A 22,524-nucleotide genomic window follows, 5' to 3' on the forward strand; every position below is an offset into this window, starting at 1 on the left:
CTTGGGTATGATAACGTGCTTACCCTTGGGTATGATAAAGTGCTACCCTTGGGTATGATAAAGTGCTACCCTTGGGTATGATAAAGTAATCTTCAAGGGTCGGTATAAAAGCCAAGCCATTACACCCAAGGGTCGTAACGTCGGGCCTCAAGAGCCTTGCCGTCGAGGTTTAACTTGCTTGTTTCTTCTCGTCTTTACAAATGCAATTATCACATTCCTCTGACGTGTTTCTCTCTCCTGCGTCGCTCAACATAAATCTCTGATTACCATCCCGTGAGCAAACAAAGGTGTTGCTCTCTCTCTCTCTCCGCGTGCATACAATTCTCGTTTGCATGCACTGTGTATGTAAATCCACAAGCTTATCTTGCATGCTTATCTCCTTTCTCTCCTCCTTTATAATTTTTTTTTTTTTTTTGGCTGCGTATCAATGTGTGAACAATAGTTTCCGTTTTCTGTTGACGTGACTTTTCTTACATGTGAATAGCTATTTAGTTTATTCCACGTCTTTTCGATGTAATTTCTATATCTAATGGATTCATTTCGTGTCTGCGGGATAAATGGACGTGTCTGCCTTCTGGTGCACGATTATTTTCATATCAGCAAGCAAGCTGTTTATGCCTTCCTGTGCTGTAGAGAAACATTTCTTTTATATTTTTTGTACAAGTAAGTAGCTTTTAATGCTCGAAACGTTTCAAAGATCTGCTTGGCTTGGAGATTAAGGTCGAACACATCTTCAGTGTATCAAGGACAGCCATAGACTTGATCCATGTGGGTCAGGTGGAAGGTGAATGGTGTAAAGAGTGTAATATAGACGAGGCCTTTAACCAGACCAGGAAGATTCGGATCAAACGCCAGTATGGTACCTAGCAATGAGGGTGTAATGAAAACTGCCCTTTGTCCTGACATGGAAGGTGGTGTGGTAAGGGTATAATGAAGGTGATGCAATGAAGATAAGGGTGCAGTGAAGATGATGGGTATAGGAAGAAAAAAAAAGCTCTTCCACTCCGTTAAGGTCAAAGACCTATGGTGTCGACGTAGTGCCAGAGATGAGGATTTGTGAAGATGGCTTTTGGTCCGAGAAATTATGATTGTAATGAATACGAGGGTTTAGTGAATGACGGTGTGACTTAAGATGTGGTTGTATTAGACGGTGTTGTGAAGATGAGGTTTAAGGTAAGATGGACATTGATACGAACCGTTTATATATTTTGTAAAGATGGTCATTGACCTGACCCCTATAAGTGGGGTGAAGAGAGAAATAGAGTGAAGATGAAAATAACCATTAAGATGAATCTGTTTTTATAGATGTAGTCAAGATGTGTTCGGAAGTCTCTCTCTCTCTCTCTCTCTCTCTCTCTCTCTCTCTCTCTCTCTCTCTCTCTCTCTCTCTCTCTCTCTCTCTCTCTCTCTCTCTCCGTAATAACTATTATGGTGAGTAATATTCCGGAGAGAGAAATGCTGCATTCACTGACGAATATTGGCTTGTCCCAGTTATTATTGTTCCTCTTGTGAACAATGTCCCTCATCTTTTAAAATCTAAACGATAGATATAAATCTATACTTGGACGTACTAATTCCGCCTTATTTTGCTTAACTCTAGAGAGACGAGGACCCCTGCAGTGAATAGCGTAGCGAGATGGTGTGTACAGTGAAAAAATAAACTTCAAGGTTACTGACAGAGATTTGTTACTTTGGGAGGCTTGCCAGAGATGGTCATGGTACATCTAGCTGTTGCGTTACTACCATCATCGCTACAACTGTTCGTGAGTCTTTCTGCGTTACTGCTGCTGCACCGGTCCTCTGCGTTACCCCGTGAGTCAGGCGAACTTTGCATGTAATAATTTTTACAAACGAAAACTTCTGGGAGGCATGAGGATATTATGTTCATAAAGTGACGTTGGGCGAGGGGGGTAACGCGTAAATAATATGACGTCCCCTCGGGGGTGCTAAAGTGTTCATAATGTGATTTAGGTGGGTAACATGTTCATAATGTGACGTAGGTGGGTAACATACTCATCATGTGACGTAGGAGGGTAACATACTCATCATGTGACGTAGGAGGGTAACATACTCATCATGTGACGTAGTTGGGTAACATGTTCATCATGTGACGTAGTTGGGTAACATGTTCATCATGTTACGTAGGAGGGTAACATACTCATCATGTGACGTAGGAGGGTAACATACTCATCATGTTACGTAGGAGCGTAACATACTCATCATGTGACGTAGTTGGGTAACATGTTCATAATGTGACGTAGGTGGGTAACATGTTCATCATGCAACATAGGACGCTTAAACACCATTGGAGTAGTGTTTGCTATAAGCCAGGTGTGGCCGTTGCAATACCTGTCGATAGTTTTTGTGCACGAAATGCCGCTGTTTATACACCAAGTTCCCACCGAGGCTGCACAAATGTCTAGTCTATATACACAAAGCCTCAGTGGTACTATACTATTTGACATTTCCTGTTCGTAAAGACCCATCCTTCTTGTAATGATCGATACCTTCTGTACATGAAGTGCCACTCTTGCTATACAAGTTGATATTTTTTAACTCGGTGTCGCCATTACTATACTGGTAGATACGTGATCATAGTATGCTATACTGTTGGACAACTTTTATACATAAAGCTCCTCTTTTTCAATACCAGTGGTTAGATAAATTACCACTAGTACTACACTAGTGGATAGTTTCAGTAATACCAAAAGAAGGGCTAGTTCAGAAGTGGGCGGATGAAGCAGTTAGGGGAAACCCACGGAAAAGTTCTGTGGGGCTCTGGCTCCGGGGTGTTATGCATGGCAGCTGGAGGTCGTGTGGATACTGAGGACCTTACGATGTTCGTCGTCTGTTCCTGGCGCTTTCCTCTTCCTCTTGGCATCCACCGTGTACAGTGGGTATGAGTTTAACTCGTCTCTCGAGGTGTTATGATGTAAGAGACTCGGCGTCGACACATGATACAAACATTATTTTTTTTTTTCCCCTACGACGTTTGATGGTGGTTCATTGAGCACGACGGCACAACCTTGAGCACAGCGGTAGGATCCTTGAACGCGATGATAGGACGCTTGAGCACGACGACACGACCCTTGAGCACGATGTTATGACACTTGAGTACGACGGTACCACACTTCAACGCAGTGGTACGACTCTTGAGCACGGCTGGGACGATCCTTGGAACACGAAGGTGCACGACCATTCTGCACGGTGGTACGACCCGTGAGCAAGACGGTGTAGCCTTGGATATGATAGCCTGGCATTCGAACTGATCCTTAAGGGTCAAGTTAAAGGCCAATCCATAAAACAGGTGTTCAAGGGTCGTATTCTCATGCACAAGGGTCGTGCGGTCGTGCCTAAAAGGTCGTAGCGTCATGGTTGAGGGCTGTAATATCGTGGTCTACATAAGCATTACACCAGATCTCGATGACGAACCGCAGTACAATATGGGGTTCATCCCTCCGTCCTGGTGTGAGGAACGAGGGTGAGAGGTATTATATATCTGTTTACGACGGGGAGAATTTGTTTTGGTGACATGCTCAGGGCACGTGAGAGATGAGTCTCCTCTCTCTCTCTCTCTCTCTCTCTCTCTCTCTCTCTCTCTCTCTCTAGTGCACACGCCGCCCCCTCTCCTTCCCTCACCAGAACCCCGACCATCTACCTCTCTCCCCTTCGCCCAGCGTGCCCAAGCAACGTTGCTAATGCAACTCGCTGACTCTGACGACCCTTCTCCTCACAATATCCGTCCATACTGCCAGAGAGAAGGATGCGTCGTCAAGATGCGACGGAATGAGATGCAAAGGCTCATTTTCATAAATTCATCTTAAATTTCTTCTAAACTCAATTTGCATAAACAGAAAAGACTTGTAAAAGTTTTATTAGAGTTGAAAACAAAGACGTCATGACAGGTCGAGGAGGATGTAGAACCCTTCCGTCCACAACCCGAGGTTGTAGCTCCAGGTGCAAGTGGAGCTCGCTAACATCAGTTGCCATTTTGATTGTTCGAGTTCCACTCACTGATAGAGATCGTGTCCTCCTCCCAAGGTGTTTCGGTAGTCAGCGAGTTCGGGGCTTTAACATGCCAGACACAGGCTCCGAGCATAGTACTAGTGCTAGACTCGCTGGTGACCCAACCCAGCTCATGTATCGAAGGCATGTTCCGATACTGAGGCTGTATAGCCCTAACATCATCCACCACAGTGATCCAGCTCAGTGTTTGGGTTCATAAACTCCTCAACGTGGATTGACGTAAGGAAAATCCGAAATGTGGATCGTATCGCGAGGAAGCCCCAGCGTCCAGAAGAGCGATGGCGAGACTTCAAGGCGGAGGGATAAAGCAGCAGCCTGGCCGAGGGGAGGAAGGAAAGATCAGGGGGATCAGATCAACAGTGGGCTTAAGAGGTGGCAGGACGTGGCTCTCGTGTATGCCAGCTGGTGGCCGTGTCCTTGTCGAAAAGGGGGGGGGGGGGCGGACCGAAGTGCGGCACTTACCTGTCTTAGTTGCAGCGGTTAAGAAGGAAAATAAGAGGTTGATTAAGGAAGATTAAATGTGGAGAGGAATAGGTGGCCTTGATTATTCCTTCTCGCAAACATAAGAAAAAAAAATTGAGAGTAACTCCTCATCTTCATTAACTTCCCTTCCATCCATCATTTAACCTCCGGATTCCTCTGTATTCCCTTGTGTCATTCCCTCCTTGTCCACGTAACACAAACTCCAGCACTGCCTAGTGGCGCGCTCTCTCTCTCTCTCTCTATGGAGGAGGAACCGGAGCTGATATCTACGACCTCCAGAGCGACGTAGGTGATGAACACGTAAGAGCGGCTGATGATGGTGTTATCTGCCTCTGTGAATCTGTCTTGTGTTCAGTGATAAAGTTGGTTCAGGAAGTTCTCCGGATCTCATTCCCAGGACTTATGCCCCTGTAGCCAACTTTTTCCCCATGTGGGTTCAGCCGTTCCCAATCGACGTCCGTCTAGTTAGAATCCACATTATGGGGACTTTCCGTCACACACATTGGTTGTCTGACTGCCTACTGGGGGTCAGTCTTACGATTCAAGGATAATTATATTTTCCTGTATTTTTTTATTGTCTGAAGGAACCATACGCAACCATTGCCTCCTAAAGCATTAGATTGATCTATCCAGGTGGGTTTTCACTCCCTGTCTGTCCTCTCTCCTCTTCCAAGCTACTGTTTATCCTTTACGAAACACGATGATTAATGTTTGTGATTATCGATTGTGATTACTGATTGGGATTACCGATTGTGATTACTTACTGTGACCTCTGCTTGTGGTTACTGTGTGTGTGTTACGGAGAAAGTTTTGACCTCGTGTTACCCCGTCTCTGAAATTTGTGCCATGTCTTTTCATTGTGTCCTCGCACACACACACCTAGGCCTAGGTCAGGTACCCAGGTATCGACCAGCACCAAGGGGAAGATGAGCACTTGGGTTGGGTGTAGGCCGACTCTCGGACCCAGGATTCGAAGCCATGTGCTGCCTGATGATCAGTAACTCTAACCACTTCACTGCTAAAGCCCATATGTGTGAGTGTGTGTGCGCGCGCGCGCGTTTCTCTATCCACAAATCTGTCTACCAGTCTATCGTCGTCTGATCCACTTACCTGTTCGTGGTGATGTTTCCTACTGTTGTGTGTGTGTGTGTGTGTTTCGTACGGACAATATTCTTGCCGGCGGCTCATTGTAGGGATATGGACCTTCTTGAGGACTTACCATACTTCATCATCGAGGCTGGGGGAAACCATGAGAGAATGGGAAACCATAAGAGGCTGGGAAACTCTTCGAGGCTTGGAGAAACCATGAGAGGCTTGGAAATTAGAACCAATACGAGAACAACAAAAACAGTAGACTTTTATGAAAGATTGTCTTGAGATGATGACCGAAAGAAAAAAGAAACGGCCTGTTGGTTTTGAAAATAGTAAATGATTCCGATAAGTCTAATTTCCTCACGTTTGAGATGCAAAGACCAGAAGTGAGGTTACAAAGTTACAGGGAAGGCAATGCCCTACAAACATGGGCAGAACTTTTTTTTTTCAGCACCTAAGTTGTAGAACACTGGCATTTCACTGTCATCAGGTACTATCCTCCTCCGTGGTGTAGTGGTCAAGAGTTGCTGACGGCAGTGCATTCACGGGTCGTCCCAGGGTCGAGCCCTCATGGTTCGATCCCTGGTGGCAGCAGTGGGTCCCCCCCAAGTCCCTCCAGTTGCTCACTCTCCTCTGTCGGATGGTCGAGGAACTGGGTAACTGGCTTAGGCTAGGGTATATGTACGTATGTCCATCGTTAGGTTAGATGACCTTGAGTGTATTCAAGAAGATTATCATTACATTCAAACAGAGAGACAAATACTTTAATGGCATCATCATAGAATAAGTCTGTTCAAGAATATTAATTGCTCACGGAATTCAACTTTTTTTTCTTAACAGTTTAGGGTTAAACTCCTTCCCCAGAGTGTCGCCAGGTCGCTGAAATTAGCTCCGATTGTGTCTTCACTCCGTTCAACCCTGTATGATTTCTATATCAGCACATCCTCACTTTAGTACTCGGTACTTGGTGTTCTTTGATAAGTCATCCTCCCGCCAGCTGATATGCCGGAGAGAAAGGTAGGGGATGAGGGGTTTTCCCCTTCTTCACTGTCCTGTCTCCATCTCTATGGATTCGGAATTTAGGATACTGTTGATGTCCTTCGGTACATAACATCATCACAGATCATTAAATCTTCTCTTATCTGGCCTTCCCTTGTACCACCATGTATACCAGCATTACGTGTCCCTAAAACTTGAAACTGACTATATGTTTAAAAGTCTATATTTGGTTGGATGTTTGGACACTCGGGCCTATCAATTACCAGGGTCATTAAGGCTGTCTACATCAAGTTTCATCCACCAACCGAAAACATCTTTAGCACCTTCAGGTCTTAAGGATAATTCTAAGACCATAATCCCTCCCATTATGTATGTGGTTCATCTCTATACGTAAATGTTGAAATTTATTTATGAAAGTTTTACTGAGAAAATAACCGATTCACTGGTGTCTATACTGTAATACTTTTTTCTATGTACATTAAGTATATGTGAGGTGAATGTTGCAAAAATAGATGACATCTAAACTGCTAATGATTACAGAAATAATGTTTTAACGTTATAAAGATTTGGAAATTTAGGACATATTGGATTTTCTTCGATCGTATAACTCGATATGACCTACGACTCATTTTTATCGGGTCATGAACACATTTGAATAAGATTGAAAATTTACGTCGAAATCCCACTGGCTCTCGTGAGTGAGGATCATGATTTCTGGCCAGGATGTCAAGCCTCTTTTGTATTCCTTCCTTATTTCTTCGTCCGTTCCTCTTGCCTTTCACATATTTCCCTCCTCATTTTATGTCTGCATTACTATTCGCTTCCCCTCTCATGATCTGTTCCTCTTCATCTTTTATCTTCCATTCTCGTCTTGTCAGCATATCTGCCGCCTATCCTTAACTATTCCATTCCACCTTTTCCAGTCTTCTCCATTCCCTTCTTTATCTTTCTTCTTTTCCTCTTCTTCCTTCTTATTCTTCTCTCACTCATCTCCTTTCATGCTTTCCTTCATTTTCAAGTTTTTTTTCTATTTTGTCTTTATCATTTTAATTTGACTTGTGTACTTTCCTGTATTCTTCACCACCACATATCTTCTAACTTTATCATCCTCATCCGCAGCTCTTCTTTTCCTTCCCTTTCCCTGCCATCCTCATTCGTTGGTGAGCTCTCCTCTTCCCTTTCTCTTCTCCTCCTCCATCTACCTATCTTTTTTCAATCCTCTCCTTCCTCATTACTAACGCCTGTCACTTGTCGAGTATCCTTCTAGATTCCATATATTTCATCTGTTTTCTTTGTCCTACATTCTTCCTCATCTGTCATTCTTCCTCATTAATCATCATCTTCCATCATTCTCCTCCTCCTCCTCGGTAATAAGAATGAGGCAACCACCGTCCAGAGAGGTACTACCCACCTGAGTATCGAGATGGTTAGTTACGACGATGTAGTGAGCGTACACTCCAATGGCCTTCAAGTTATCCTTTGCCACTGGCGTCGCATTTCTTCCCTGCCTCGCCTAAACAACCTCTCCAACCCACACATGATGTGACAACACGTAGCTCGCACAACTAGTTATTTGTAACTAGAATTTCCCGGTGGTTAGCGCTACGTGCTGGCCATTCTCGATGTCAAAATCTCGCCGTTGGTAGGTGGGTCCTCGCCCATTTCTCTCTCCTTCCTCTACTGTTGTCTTCCTCCCTCACTTCCTCACCACTATTCTCCTCCTTTCCTTCCCTTCCTCCACCACTGTTCTCTTCTCCTCCGCCATTATATTCCTCCCGTCCTCCACCAGTGCTAGCAGCCTGGCTGCCCCTGATGGCCTGCCTGCTGCCGCCCTCCTTCTCTTTCTCCCAAAATGTGTTGACCTTTTGACCTCCAGAGCCCAAACGCAGCACATTAGCATCATCTGCCTCACAAGCCTCCTCCAGCTCGCATCCTCCTACAGGTTATAACACCGGGTTAAGGAAGGTCATGCCATTGCTGCGTTGAGTATAAACAAGATTTGTGTTTCATGACACTTTCCTGTGTTGAACCTAATAATGTGCTGTGTTATTTATGATAGAGCCATTTCTATCGTTAAACGGTAAAAAAGACACTGTTTAACGGATCCTAACAGTGGATTTCTGTTCGCTTTAACTCTTCTGTTCGTTTTTTTTTTCCATCCTTCTAATCATTTGTTTTCGTGTCTTTGAGAGGCTCGGATTTTATACAACGAGATCCTCAAAGCTTCGTCCAGATATTTTTTTTCTCTCACTACCAGTCATTTTGGTCTACAACCCAATCGTACATTGAGCCACGTGTTCCTCACCTGATGATCAGTCTCTGATTCAAGAACTCCAGGCTTGTAATCAAATGCTGATGACACGTTCGTCTACTGATCATCACCTCACTGATATTATCCAAGTACTTATTCATTAAAAAACCACCCTATCGACAGTGGTCATCTCATCGCCATTCTAAAAATGAATCATTCGTAGACTAAGGACGTCTCTAATCTCTGAACATTCTGCTAACAGTTTGACCAAAATGACCCATATTTTCCTCTTCTGGTAGTTCATGGTCTCCACCTCTAAATGATTATCTTCGACAGTCATGTGTTTTCTTCCTCCTGAAATATTGGTAATAGTGGAAGCGGTTGTAGTGATGATGGTTGCGACAGGCATGATGATCATGATGTCTCTCTCTCTATTGCACAAGGAGAAGCGTAAGTTCCCTGATCGTCAGGAGGCTCTGCAGGGCGCGCTGCCTGCTAGCCAGCTTCCCAGGCAGGGGCCTCTCTTCCTCAGGGAGACCCCAGTCTCCTGCACTGGAGGAAGTTCAGCCCCAACTCTGTGGTGCTTGTGGAGATGCCTCGTCGCCTGGAGGGAGGATGTGCTGCCTTCCTGCCTGCAAAATTATGTAACCCAATTATAGAACCCCAGGACTCCATTTATGGGGTTCCTGCCGCTTCAAGGCCACACTGGAATCAGCAACCGAGTGAGAACTTGCCGCCTTCTTTTCATCCAAAGAATGTAGGTGTATGTCTGGTGGGTTAGAGTGCGTGTATATATATATATATATATATATATATATATATATATATATATATATATATATATATATATATATATATAAATTATCAAACTACCGTCTAATCACTAATGTAACTGTTGAACATTACTATCCTTAACCATTTCATCACCATCTAAATGACTGTCTTGCATCCTATTCGTGTTTTTTCTCATTGCGTTCTCACTTGATCTATCCATCTAACCACCACCACCTGACAACCAGCGTTCTACCAACACATGGAATCTCTCTAACCATCCACTCTTCTCTCCCCTCACAGAGACGGTGCGGCCTGTGAAACACAAACCTGTCAAGTTAGAGGAACTATGCAAACAAACCAAGTTTACCCGGCAAGAAATACGTCTTATGTACAGAGGATTTAAACAGGTAAGGAGAACTTGAGATGGGGATTGAGGGATTAGCCTCGGGTGGGAGAAGTGTGTGTGTGTGTAGAAGTGAGATGGAGGAGATTTCGTCGTAAAAATCAAGTAACTAGACACAGTATCGAAGATGCAGAGGGATGGTTTGGGAACATCTGAGCAGGTTGGTAGAGGTGTGATATCTGCAAAGGTTGAAAATGTAATCGTTTATGGATTAAATGAAATTGGAATCGAAATTTTGTCTTTTTCGGGAAATTTAGGGATTTTTTTGGAAATATGAAAATGGATTTGGGATTGAAATCGATGCTAGAATGAAGGTGTTGCACGATAGGTATTTTTTTTTCTTGTCCAGTAACACTACTTGATACAAGGTGAACAATTTTTTTTTTTTTTTTGTCAAATTCTTCTCAATAGTGTTGAATTTCCCTGGTGCGTCATGTCGAGGGGAGGTGTGTTACATAAGAGAGTCCACGGACCCCCACGTTAAATATTCTAGTCAGCCAGTTTAAATGAATGCAAATGAGCTTTTATTGCCAGCTATGGGTTGCTGATAATTAAACCTGCAAATTTGAATTTCTGTTGGAATTTCAAAAAAAAAAGCGAGCTATTTCACGTGAGAATTTTCGATTGTCTTCACTGGATATTTTTTTTTCCCTCCTCCTAAGTGTTGGTCGCGCTGTGATTTGGCGCAAGTGTTGCAATGCCTTACCTGGGATTCTGTTCCTCCTGTCCTCTGGCGTAAAGACACCTCACAACAGACCACACGACCCATGAACAGTGTGACAGAATGAAGACAGACTCTGTCATACTTCGCCACATAATCACATCCTACAGTCCGTATCACTCTTGAGTCAGGTCTGTTGAAACCTGGAGTTTTTTTCCTTTTACTTTTCTTCCATACCCTAACCTTTAAATAGTGCACTCTGTTTCCCCCCAAAACTCCCCCGTGGGAGAACTAATTTCCTGTCTCTTTTCCCGCTCTCAGTTTGGCATTAATGAGATTTTTTTTTTTTTTAGACTACCTCTCTGGCTCCGTGTTTTGAAAGAGACGCCAAGGAATGATGGGCTCTTGACGACTGACGAGCGCCTAGTGGCCTGCACACAGTACGTTAAACCTCTCTCTCTCTCTCTCTCTCTCTCTCTCTCTCTCTCTCTCTCTCTCTCTCTCTCTCTCTCTCTCTCTCTATCTATCTATCTATCTATCTATCTATCTATCTTTGTCTATCTCTCGTACACTGATCTTCCATCGAGATTGAGGCAGGATGAAAATGGAACCCTCATTTACATCAACGAAGCCAAAATGTCGTGCCTGATAAAGTTCTCAATTGAGCGTATACAGCACAGGACATATTTCTCAATACACCAGAACCGCATTACATTCTCTTTAGACACAGCCTTGGTAAACAAACCGACATCAAAGAGGAACTGATGTATGTATGGAGGATGTCATAACATAATCCAAGTGAGGGATAATAAGTCTAGAAAACCTTTCATCTCTGTATGTGAAGTTATTCATGAAGTAGTTTCACTGACTGGAAAAGAGTTACTCAGTTAGTCATTATGAGCTGAGGAACTGGAAACTGACAGATGTTATCACGGAACGATCTTCATATATGTGTAGTTACTTGCTGTCCAATTACTCTCGTCTCGCTACTCTGGATAAGTATGGAAACTAGCTAGAAAAAATATTAAAGATTCGGAAAATTTTGTCATAATTTTATTATTCTTTTAGATTGTTTTTATGGAATATATATCAACCGAAATAAGAAAAGCATCCGATGTCATTATCTTAGATCCCCTAAAGGCCTTGATCCAGTCCCATATAGAGTATTACGTAAATTAAGTTCTCATGGCGCTGCCATCGAACTGGACGAGAATTTATTGTAAAAAAACTAGTGATAATGAACATGGAAACATTTGAGGCCTGAGTGGCTCAACCTTGGGCTTTTCTGGCGTAGTATTTTCTTTGTATTTGCATAAATGATCCAAATTTAGATCTCGCTAGCAAAGTCTGCATACTTGCAGACATTAGAAAAAATGAGACGTAAGATGATGATCGAGAAAGATAATGGAAGTATCCAAAATGACCAAAACCGAACTGTCTTCCTTGTCCAAGAAATGATGAGTGAAGATCTGTACAGACAAGTGTATAGTGATACAGTTCGGAGATGAAGTAAAAGAAATAAGAATGCAAAGTTTTTTGAAAAGACCGTTGCAGAGGATTAAGAATAAGAGAATGAGATATTATCAGTAATGGTCAGAAATCTGATAAATACAGTAAAAGTCGTCAGAAAGTATTTAGTGTGAGGAACCATTGGAAGAATTTTTTATTACAAAACATCTGACACGTAGACCCCATGAAACAACACATCTTGAGGACCCGGTGAAGCTGTGTCCTCCACATTGTCAAAAGAAAGAAGACACACATGGAAGATTCCAGCGGAGGTCAACAGGTTAAGACCAGAAAAAAGAAAACGTGAAAGAAATTACACCATTCTCTCTCCACAGGAGCCGTAGCTCCGTCCGTGACTCAAAATAAGTTTCTTGAAACGCTTAAGGAATTGGTGTCACCTCTGAAGGTATAATCAAGTACACTGGTCTGATGACCAGAAACAATGGGTTAGTTTGAGAAAAGGAAGCGTTTCGTACTTTGAGATGTGCATCCACAAGTTTAGAAACTGATCACTGGAATAAACTGCTTGGTAGTGTCATACATGCATAGAAGAAGGACCAAGACATAGATGAAACAAAAGTAAAGACCAGAAACAAAAACTGATAAAACATACAAAAAATTTAAAACAAAATAAAAAGAAATTGCAGGGTTTTTTTTTTGTTGCTGAATTATTGTCAGATAGATGGAACAGGAAAAGGATCTTCACTTACTGTGACATCGAGTCCGTTATGGGTTAATACGTCACCTTACTAAGAACCGCCCAGGAGAGCAGCGGTGGAGCGACCTGTCGCCCGCCTGGTAACTGTAACACCCAGAGACTCCAGACGAGAGAGAGAGAGAGAGAGAGAGAGAGAGAGAGAGAGAGAGAGAGAGAGAGAGAGAGAGAGAGAGACGCCTCTAGCGTCTCGTCCCGTCTCCCTCCTCCTCCTCCTCCTCCTGGCCGGGTGGTGGTGGCGGTGCTCAATTTACCTTAAAACTACGCCCTCACACACACACTTGTTCCCCCGTGATCTTACACTAAAAGCAGCACTCGTCTTTGTTTGTGGGGGAGACAAAGAAAGCTAACGTGCGGAACAATGGAGTCCGCCGCGCCTACGTCGTTGGATTCTCCCCGAAGCTACGACAAGGGAAGAGGAGGAGGAGGAGGAGGAGCAGGGGAAACAGAGCGACAAAAGAGGGGGCGCTGGGGAGGCTGGGGCGGGACACGGCATAAACAAGACTACACACACGAGGGCAAACCCATCTCACGCTCGATAAAGGCCAGCAGCAACGGTATGTCATAGGTCACGGGAGTCTGAAGGAAGGTCGCTCCTTCCTTCAGCATGGTGGTATGACCCTTGAGTATATGGATGATGGCGCGACCTTTGACCTGACCCAAAAGGATCAGGTCAAAGGTCATGCCATACTCGAGGTTTTTTTTTCCGTCGGGTTCAAGGGTCATACCCCTCTTAGAGGTCGTTTCGTCGTGCTCAAGGATCGCACCGTCAAACCTAAGGGTCGTACTTTCAAGGGTCGTAGTTTCAAGGGTCGTACAGTAGCGATCAAGAGTCGTACCCTGCGTTGCTCAAGGGTCGGATGGTTGTGGACAAGGGACGATCCAACAACAACAAGTGAAGACTTGGCTGTGTTCGTCCCCGCTCTGTGATCCCCATAACTCGGTCTCTTGGTTCGTTGTCTTCGCTCGTACGGTTGGCCCGAGTTTGTTTTTTTAAATCAAACTTTCTTGCCTTTGTTTCTTGGCATTATCCTTCTCTCACTGCGTTACCTACAAGGCGTGTCTGCTGTGGCAGACTGTGTCCCATACGCTGAATATATATATCCTGCCATTATCCCCTCTCGCTCTTGCTCGATTTCGTTTACTCGTTATCACGACTTTCGACTTTGTTGTCCGGGGAAGTTGAACTGTAACGTTATTTGATCATAAACTCGAAAGTGGATCGCAATGGTTATTGGGTTTCCATAAGAGAGAAATGGCCCAATATCAAGAGCTCTTGTGGCCCGCCAGGGAGCCTGAAATATATTGTTAATATTGCTGCATTGTTGTCTGTGTGTGTGTGTGTGTCTCTCTCTCTCTCCTCACACCTGTTGCATGTGGTTTTGGTCTTGATTCATCCACCTCCTGATGGTGGCCAGATCCTCGTTGGCTCGGGAGGGGCTACTCCAGCTGTATCCATTCACGCCCAAATATTCTCTTTCCCCTCTCTAAAAACGTGAAATTGCCTTTTTCCGTCTTGTTACGCAGCAAAGCCACTGATTGAGTTTGATATCAAGTGGACAACGCTCACATGAACGTAATGCTTCGTGGTGGTGATTGAGGAAAAGTAGATGGTATTAGTGTCGCTGATCTCCTTCCGTGATACAGAATACAGACGTTGCTTCCACATGTCGCCGTCACTACCATCGCTTTACTGGTACACAGAGTTGCACGTTGGCTGTGGTATCGTTTTCCTCAATATCGCCAGGCAATCTTCCGTTTTCCTTGTAGATAACCACTGATTATCTCTCTCTCTCTCTCTCTCTCTCTCTCTCTCTCTCTCTCTCTCTCTCTCTCTCCCCTTCATACAGAATCTTGCCACAGGTTTTATCACTTCATCAGTGTGATTGTGCGACGGGCTGTTGATATGGGTGGTAAGAATCTAGTGCTTCAGCTTGAGAGAGAGAGAGAGAGAGAGAGAGAGAGAGAGAGAGAGAGAGAGAGAGAGAGAGAGAGAGACAGAGACAGAGAGAGAGACAGAGAGAGAGAGAGAGAGAAAGAGAGACAGAGAGAGAGAGAGAGACAGAGAGACATTCCAAACCAGAGAGACAGAGAGACATTCCAAACCTCACAGCGATGTAGCATTATCTTTAAAGCGCACGCGCACACACGCAAGCACACACACACACACACACGTACGTGATGTAAACATCTGAGCAGCTTTCACTTGGGTATTGGGTGTCGCTCCCTCGCTCATCCCCGGATACACACATGCATCATCGTGCCCTCACCAGCGACGACCCCACCACCTCCCTCAGTTGTTCCTGGGGACGGGAGCAGCCACACTCGGCTCTGTGTTCTCCACCGGAACTTTGAATCAGTGAGGAGTCTAGTATGAACCCCTCGACGCCTTGCCAGCCACACCGGCGGGAACTGGGGGCTCCTCATCTTCGCTTTGATATGCAAATTGGCTCAGCGTGGGAGAAAGAGAAAGGGTTGAGGGGGCGCGGCGCCCGCCCGCCCGCCTCCTGAAATTTTTAGCCAGGGACCCCCCTGAGGAAGGAGGTACCCATGTAAATAAGACGGTAGTCAGGTGGGCCGAAAAGTTATGCGGGTGACGAATTTTTTTGTTGCTGGCAGGATTCTAACGATGTCACTGGATGTTGGTCTTGTCTTATGGGGTTCTGATTTAAGTCGTGTGTGTGTGTGTTACCAGACTTCGCCTTCTTGAGGTTACACGTTGACTGAAAAGCCGCCGATGGTGAGGCTGGAAATCCTCCCCTCCCGTTTTTTTATTTTCCATGGGACTGTGTGGCGGAGAAAGACGTACGGGGCTGCTGCTTCCACGCCAGCCCCACCCCCGGCCCCATCAAGAGAGGCCACGGTCCATTCCTGACATCATGAGAGGGCTCAAGAGGTTGTCCTGGGCGTGTGCCGAGCCCTTCATTGATCAGAGGAACGGGTAGGAAAGATGATGGAGGTTTCGTGGGACATGTAGAGATATGTAGAGATAGAGAGAGAAAGAGGACGTAAAGGAATAAAGAGGAACAGATGAAGGGGAGCTCGCCAGTAAATTGAGATTCACGGAGGGAAAATGGGAAAATTGTGGAAAAGAGGGTTGGGCGAGTGTAATCACAGGAGGGTGATATAGTAGACGAAAGGGGAGAGAGCATGGGACACGACGGTGACGAGGGGCACACGGCCGCCTCAGTACGTGTGGAGGAACCACGAGGGTGGAGACCGTTCACGTGAGATCTGAGGGTGAGTAGTGAGGCTGAGCCATGCCCCGACTGCTGACATCTCTAGCGATGGCTTTACTGCCGACGCTTCTATAAGAATAAGAACAGTTGCAGAAGCAGTGGAAGGTGTAGAGGAAGAGAGCAGTTCCTTTGTACCTGATAATGGTAGTGGGAGAGACGAGAAAGAGAAATCATCATATGGATCGAGGAGGAAAAACAAATGTGGCAGAGATAAATACCATTAGACTTTTATCATTACGGAGGTGCAAATTACGATGGTGCAGATTACGGTGATGCATTTCTGTTGTTGCAATTACTCTTTTGGTTAAGAGTAGGCATATACACTCACCGCAACAGTGAAGATCAGGAAGACACTGTAGGAACAGACAGTGGGATCGGGGGTATAGGAGGTAAAGAAAAGGAAAGAAAGAGGCAAAAAAGAGAAAATAACAAGAGGTAAAATTATACCATGATAAACCGATGTAGAATGGGGAACAGTGTTAGATTTAATTACCCAAGTGATTGCTTCAGTTGCATAGTAAAGGCAAAAGCTATCTCTGGAAGAAGTGTTGGATTTACCAGTCACAAATTTGCAGGTCTTCAGATAGCAAGGAGAAGTGACACACACCTCATGGCTGAACCTCAACACGAAATATAACGTGGCCAGCAGAAGGAAGAACAAGATCAGGCAAGCACTGGGATTTTCTTCTTCTTCTTCTTGGACACAAACTTAGCGGTAAAGTAAGGAAGGGCTGCATGGGCAGCTAACGATATATCATCCCCAAGAGTGAACATCGCAGGAGTATCTGTATAAAAATACACAGTCAGCCACCGCGACACAAACAAGATTGAATACTAGAAAAGCTGTTTGATAATACTCCGACCAACTCCTCATGAAGTTGTGTAACACCACCTTGAACGTACGCCAACATACAGGGACATAAATCCGCCCATAGATGATGAATCTCCTACTGTGAGAGATCGCCTGACATGCAGTATTTACAGCTCTCGCAGAAACTCGCTTAAATCACGCCGTGGAATGCGTGGCGCAGACGGCAAATCATGATTTCTACTCGAGTAAGTGTTGGAGTTGGAGGGAAATCTGAAGTTGGTCTGACTGCCAGGAACTCGTATGTAACAAGTGTAGTGTTCAGTCGTCAAGTGGTGTGCTAGGAAGGGTTACGTTATTTCACAAGACTGCTCTCCCACACGGGTAAACACTTAAAAAAGTCTATGGAGTAATTACGAAACGTGAAATGTTGTCTTGAGAATCCTGCAAGCCCTTTTACCACCCCGACGATGGATGTAGTCAGAAGTCTGAGGGACTGATGAACGCTTTCTTTGAGAGCTTCATGAAGTTCCTCTTCGTATCCCTGTTCGTTTCTGCTTCTATGTGACATATATCCGTTTAGCCGGGAGGTGGCACCACAACCATGCAGAGAGGAAGGAAATGATCGACAACTAAGATTCTTTATAAGATTCAAGAATTCGTTAACAGCGTCGTTACTGATGCCTTGTTCTCAGATCATGGCTCCCTAAAATTCCAGATAATGGGATATGTTGACTTAAACTATCGATTCTAACTTTGAACAGATAAGAGTGAGGAAAAATATCTCTGTTGAATCATCTGCTCCACCATAAGAATCCTTCTATGTGCTAAAAGACTGGAAGGATATCGGGAAAAGCTGCCTCCCGGAGCTCTCCTAACTTAAACGAAAATCATCTCTGAAAAAGAAATCCTGAAGTTCTCGACAAGATTGAGGATGATGATTTCTGTCGAGGAGGAGAAGAGGAGTAGTAGCCAAGTCTCTTGCATAACAACAGTTCTGTCAGCAAAGAAGAATAACCTGTGGACAGCAAGACACAAGTGATGATACATAAAAGAAAAATTATGCTTCTACTCGCAAGCAAAGTTCAGATCAGGACCACTGGGTACCTGCAGCCTATTCAGTACAGAGAGCACGGACATTCAAGAGTCAGGAGTTGAGCTAAGATGAAAGTCGTATATATATAGATCAGTTGTCAGTGAGTCACCTGTCAGACATCAGCTTCAACGACTCCATAGATTTTTCAGAGTGATCCACCACGTTTCCCACAACTCTTTTCACCACTCAGTCTGGCAGAGGACTACTGAAAGAATGCCTTCTGCTCCAGGTCCAAACTCTTAGAATTCTGTCTTGTATATACGAGAGGTAAGACTCCAGTAGAGCAGGCAGGAAACATCCTTTGAGGAGAGAACTTGTATTCGGATGTTACCCCCAGAAAGTCTAAGATATAACTTGCACCTTTCTGTTCATTTCTGGAGGCATCAAAAGCAGTTCCTAATCCACATAACTACCGTAAGACACCATTTAAGATCCCAATTCACTGATAGTTGACTGGCCCATCATCATCCTACAGTTTATACAACCCAGAATAACGTCGTTTGAGGGAAGAGGGATTATGCTTCTTTGAATTGCTCGATCAATGTGTTTATAATTTACAGGCGGAAGAAAACGAGATAAATGCTTATGTACCATACCAAGTCTTTATGCCTAAGCCATGGAGAGAGGTTATAATGTCACTGCAGACTAAATTCTGTGAATGGAAGCAAGATTAGAGAATGTAGATGAAGTCACATCATTTAACTCAACAAATGTCGACCTTCTGTAAACCAGGCGATATCTGATGACTCTGTGAAAATACTTGGTTCCACAAAGTACACTCTGCTCGCACCACCTCTTCCTCACCATAACAAACCATAGTGTGAACATCCTTATGTGTAGACGATACTGTAGGAAGTATGACCATCTCGTCTGTAAACCACAGTCGAATGACGGGTCATGCCTTCGCCGGGCCACCGAAGCAAGTACTAATTCATATGTGAAGTATGGTGGTCACCTGCTTCGCTATAATGGAAATTGAAATATAGAATACATGAGTAAAAGATCTTTAGTGTTACATAATACAGCGTACAGTGCTTCTACAAAGAGATGATGGTGTGCTGGATTCAGCGAATTCTCAGAACGAGAGAAGCAAAACTACTGACGACACATTTCGATTTAGTCGTCCTTTCTGAGCGATAGCGAGAGTAGCATATTCCCACAGTGGCGCGAAACTGCAGAACTGAATATTTTTGCAAAGAACATCCACATCCAACAAAAGATCTGCCAAAAAAAAAAAAAAAGAAAATGCTGGGAATGGCTCACTCGGACATATTTTCACAGATAAGAGAGTACTTCAGTTTACATGCGAAAATTTCTAGAAGCCTTACTACTCCCCAGCTGAGCGAACACCTTCAGTGGCGTAGCAAAGATAACACCAGTGGAATGACGGGATGCTATAAGTACCATGAGAGAGATGTGTATATAAACATTCATGGGGTTGTGGCACTACAGTGTATTGCCTTCAGATACAGCGAACATGATGGTCCTCTGGGCCAGCCATATGAGAAATTCAGGAACTAACAGCACTGATGCCTATGAAACGTCTCGGGTCAGGCTTTGATGCTAGATAGACTTGAGGGAATTATAACACCTGGATAGTGGATAGATAATAGGAGGTTATAGATGCTCTAATGGTCGATAGGAGATATATCAGGGTGTTATAGATCTTTCCATTGTGCAAACTGGGAGGTACGGAGCCCACAGAGTGCAAATGCGGAGTTAAAAGTAAAGATGCGAAAATGTGGACTTACAGAATTTACCAGAATGCTAATAGTTATAAGTCATACGATTGTGCTGATAGGGAGTTATAGAACTAACGAGAATGCTAATAGGGAGTTGTAGAACTAACTCGAATGCTAATAGGGTTATAGAACTAACCAGAATGCTAATAGGTAGTTATAGACCATGCGATGTGCTGATAGGGAGTTGTAGAGCTAACGAGAATGCTAATGGGGAGTTGTAGAACTAACCAGAATGCTAATAGGTAGTTATAGACCATGCGATGTGCTGATAGGGAGTTGTAGAGCTAACGAGAATGCTAATGGGGAGTTATAGAACTAACCAGAATGCTAATAGGTAGTTATAGACCATGCGATGTGCTGATAGGGAGTTGTAGAGCTAACGAGAATGCTAATAGGGAGTTGTAGAACTTACCAGAATGCTAATAGGTAGTTATAGACCATGCGATGTGCTGATAGGGAGTTGTAGAACTAACCAGAATGCTAATAGGGAGTTATAGAACTAACCAGAATGCTAATAAGGAGTTATATAAATTATGATTAGCCTACTAGGGAGGCATGGAACTTACCCTATGCAAATGGGGGACTTGTAGTACTTACCAGTGTGCTCATGGGAAGGTAAATGGGAAGGTACAGACCTTATGAATATGCAAATGATATAAAAATCCTGGACAATTTTTTTTTTTTTTTTCGTCTAGGACGTTTTAAACGAAATGATGAAACTCTGTGTTGAAATTGTATTATAGACTTTGCAGGACTCTGTGCCCAGGGATGGAATTCTGAGAATTAAAAAGTTTCAGGCCATTGTTTTACAACGGGGAATTTCCATTGGAAGCTGAGGTGGTTTCCCCGAGCGTCGTTTGAGGTTTCCCAGGAAATCGTTCGTGTCATAATCAGTTACGAGCTTATGGAAGCCCAGTGCTTCATCACTCGTGAACTGAAGCTGTTGTGAAGCTGTAGCTTGGCTCATGGTTGTCACAAAGTTAAGAAGCTAAAAGATAATTGCTTAAGAACTGATAAAAGAAAAATCTGGGTTCCAGGAAATGTTTCACATTGAGTACGAGATTCTTCGATAAAGAAAAAGGATTAAGAAAGGACACCGGATCTAGGAGGATTATATGTAATCAAATACTCTAAAAGAACAAACGAGACACGGATCGGGTCGAGTCTGCTGTCTTGAATGAGACGTTTATGAATTAATACTTCACGTGAATTATGAATCGTATGGTTTCCCTACGATAGATTCGATGCCATAAGGTTTCATAATGCCTTAGTCTTTTCCCCCCTAGAGACCGCTTCTATAACTTCCTACCTTAAAGTCCTTTATCCACAGGTTCCTTTGTTTCCTTGCAATTCCTTCCAGAGTTGAAATGCGGTCCATCTCTATAATTCCCCAGACGTCACCATCTGTAATTTTCAGGGCTAATACTTCTATTCGTCACTGTAATCCACGTGTTTCTAAGTTTAATCCCTCAAGGCTATAAATTCTAGACCCCGCAATATGTTCACCAAAATGACTGACGAAACGTCACATAAAGTTTTGCCGGTAGTAATTACCGTTATCCACAAGATTTATCAAAATGCCATCTTTCATTCATGATGACTGGGAGGCGCTCTGAGCACCTGACTGGGAGGCTCTCTGAGCACCTGACTGGGAGGCTCTCTGAGCACCTGACTGGGAGGCTCTCTGAGCACCTGACTGGGAGGCTCTCTGAGCACCTGACTGGGAGGCTCTCTGAGCACCTGACTGGGAGGCGCTCTGAACACCTGACTGGGAGGCGCTCTGAGCACCTGACTGGGAGGCGCTCTTAGCACCTGACTGGGAGGCGCTCTGAGCACCTGACTGGGAGGCGCTCTGAGCACCTGACTGGGAGGCGCTCTGAGCACCTGACTGGGAGGCGCTCTGAGCACCTGACTGGGAGGCGCTCTGAGCACCTGACTGGGAGGCGCTCTGAGCACCTGACTGGGAGGCGCTCTGAGCACCTAACTGGGAGGCGCTCTGAGCAGCTATGAGGGAACCGAACTGAGCAGTTAACATGAGAGGTCAGAGTGCGAATAATTCATGACTAGTTTCCTGCGGGAATGAGTCAGATGAGGTAAATATCATTATTCATATTTTCTACACCTGGTTAAACTTTGTCTTGTTCAGCCTTGCCTCCGTAGAGTTGGTATGTGTGACCGCCTCGTATCTACAACATTGCTTGTGAGTTATGATGATTTTGTTTTTTTGCTTTCTCTTATCTCTCGCCTTTCCTCTGCAGGCTCTCATCAGATTCTCTCTCTCTCTCTCTCTCTCTCTCTCTCTCTCTCTCTCTCTCTCTCTCTCTCTCTCTCTCTCTCTCTCTTATAGGCCAAGACGTCACAGGGCTAAGTCCCATCCCGTCAGTCGGGTCACGCCTCACGTCCTCTTTTCGGGTTAACTCCTCCAGCACGATCCCAGAGGGATAGTGGCTTGGCCGTTGACCTGATGACCCTTACGGGATACGTCAAAAGGTCACGCCACTATATTACCCAAAGGTCAGGTACTGTTGTGCTCAAAAGTCGTAGCGTTGGGATCAAAGATGGCGCTCTTGTGTCCAAGAGATTTCGTATGGAACCCATCTTGATTTCTTCGGTGAATGACCTCTCTCTCTCTCTCTCTCTCTCTCTCTCTCTCTCTCTCTCTCTCTCTCTCTCTCTCTCTCTCTATCCTCCTCCCTTCGTGTCTGCTTTGACAAACCCCGTTCTCT

General features: G+C 44.4%; 1 protein-coding gene across 4 annotated transcripts in view; it reads left to right on the forward strand.

Moving 5' to 3' along the window:
• The window catches only part of LOC139764786 (Kv channel-interacting protein 4), a 737,128-nt gene that overhangs the window by 304,582 nt on the left and 410,022 nt on the right, over positions 1 to 22,524 (forward strand). For all 4 annotated transcript variants that reach the window (XM_071691804.1, XM_071691895.1, XM_071691982.1 and 1 more), the window contains exon 2: positions 9,926 to 10,032. In XM_071691804.1, the coding sequence (XP_071547905.1) occupies positions 9,926 to 10,032 (107 nt within the window). The remainder of the gene's footprint in view (positions 1 to 9,925; positions 10,033 to 22,524) is intronic.

Source organism: Panulirus ornatus, chromosome 1 (genome assembly GCF_036320965.1).
Source record: "Panulirus ornatus isolate Po-2019 chromosome 1, ASM3632096v1, whole genome shotgun sequence".
Lineage (NCBI taxonomy): Eukaryota > Metazoa > Arthropoda > Malacostraca > Decapoda > Palinuridae > Panulirus > Panulirus ornatus.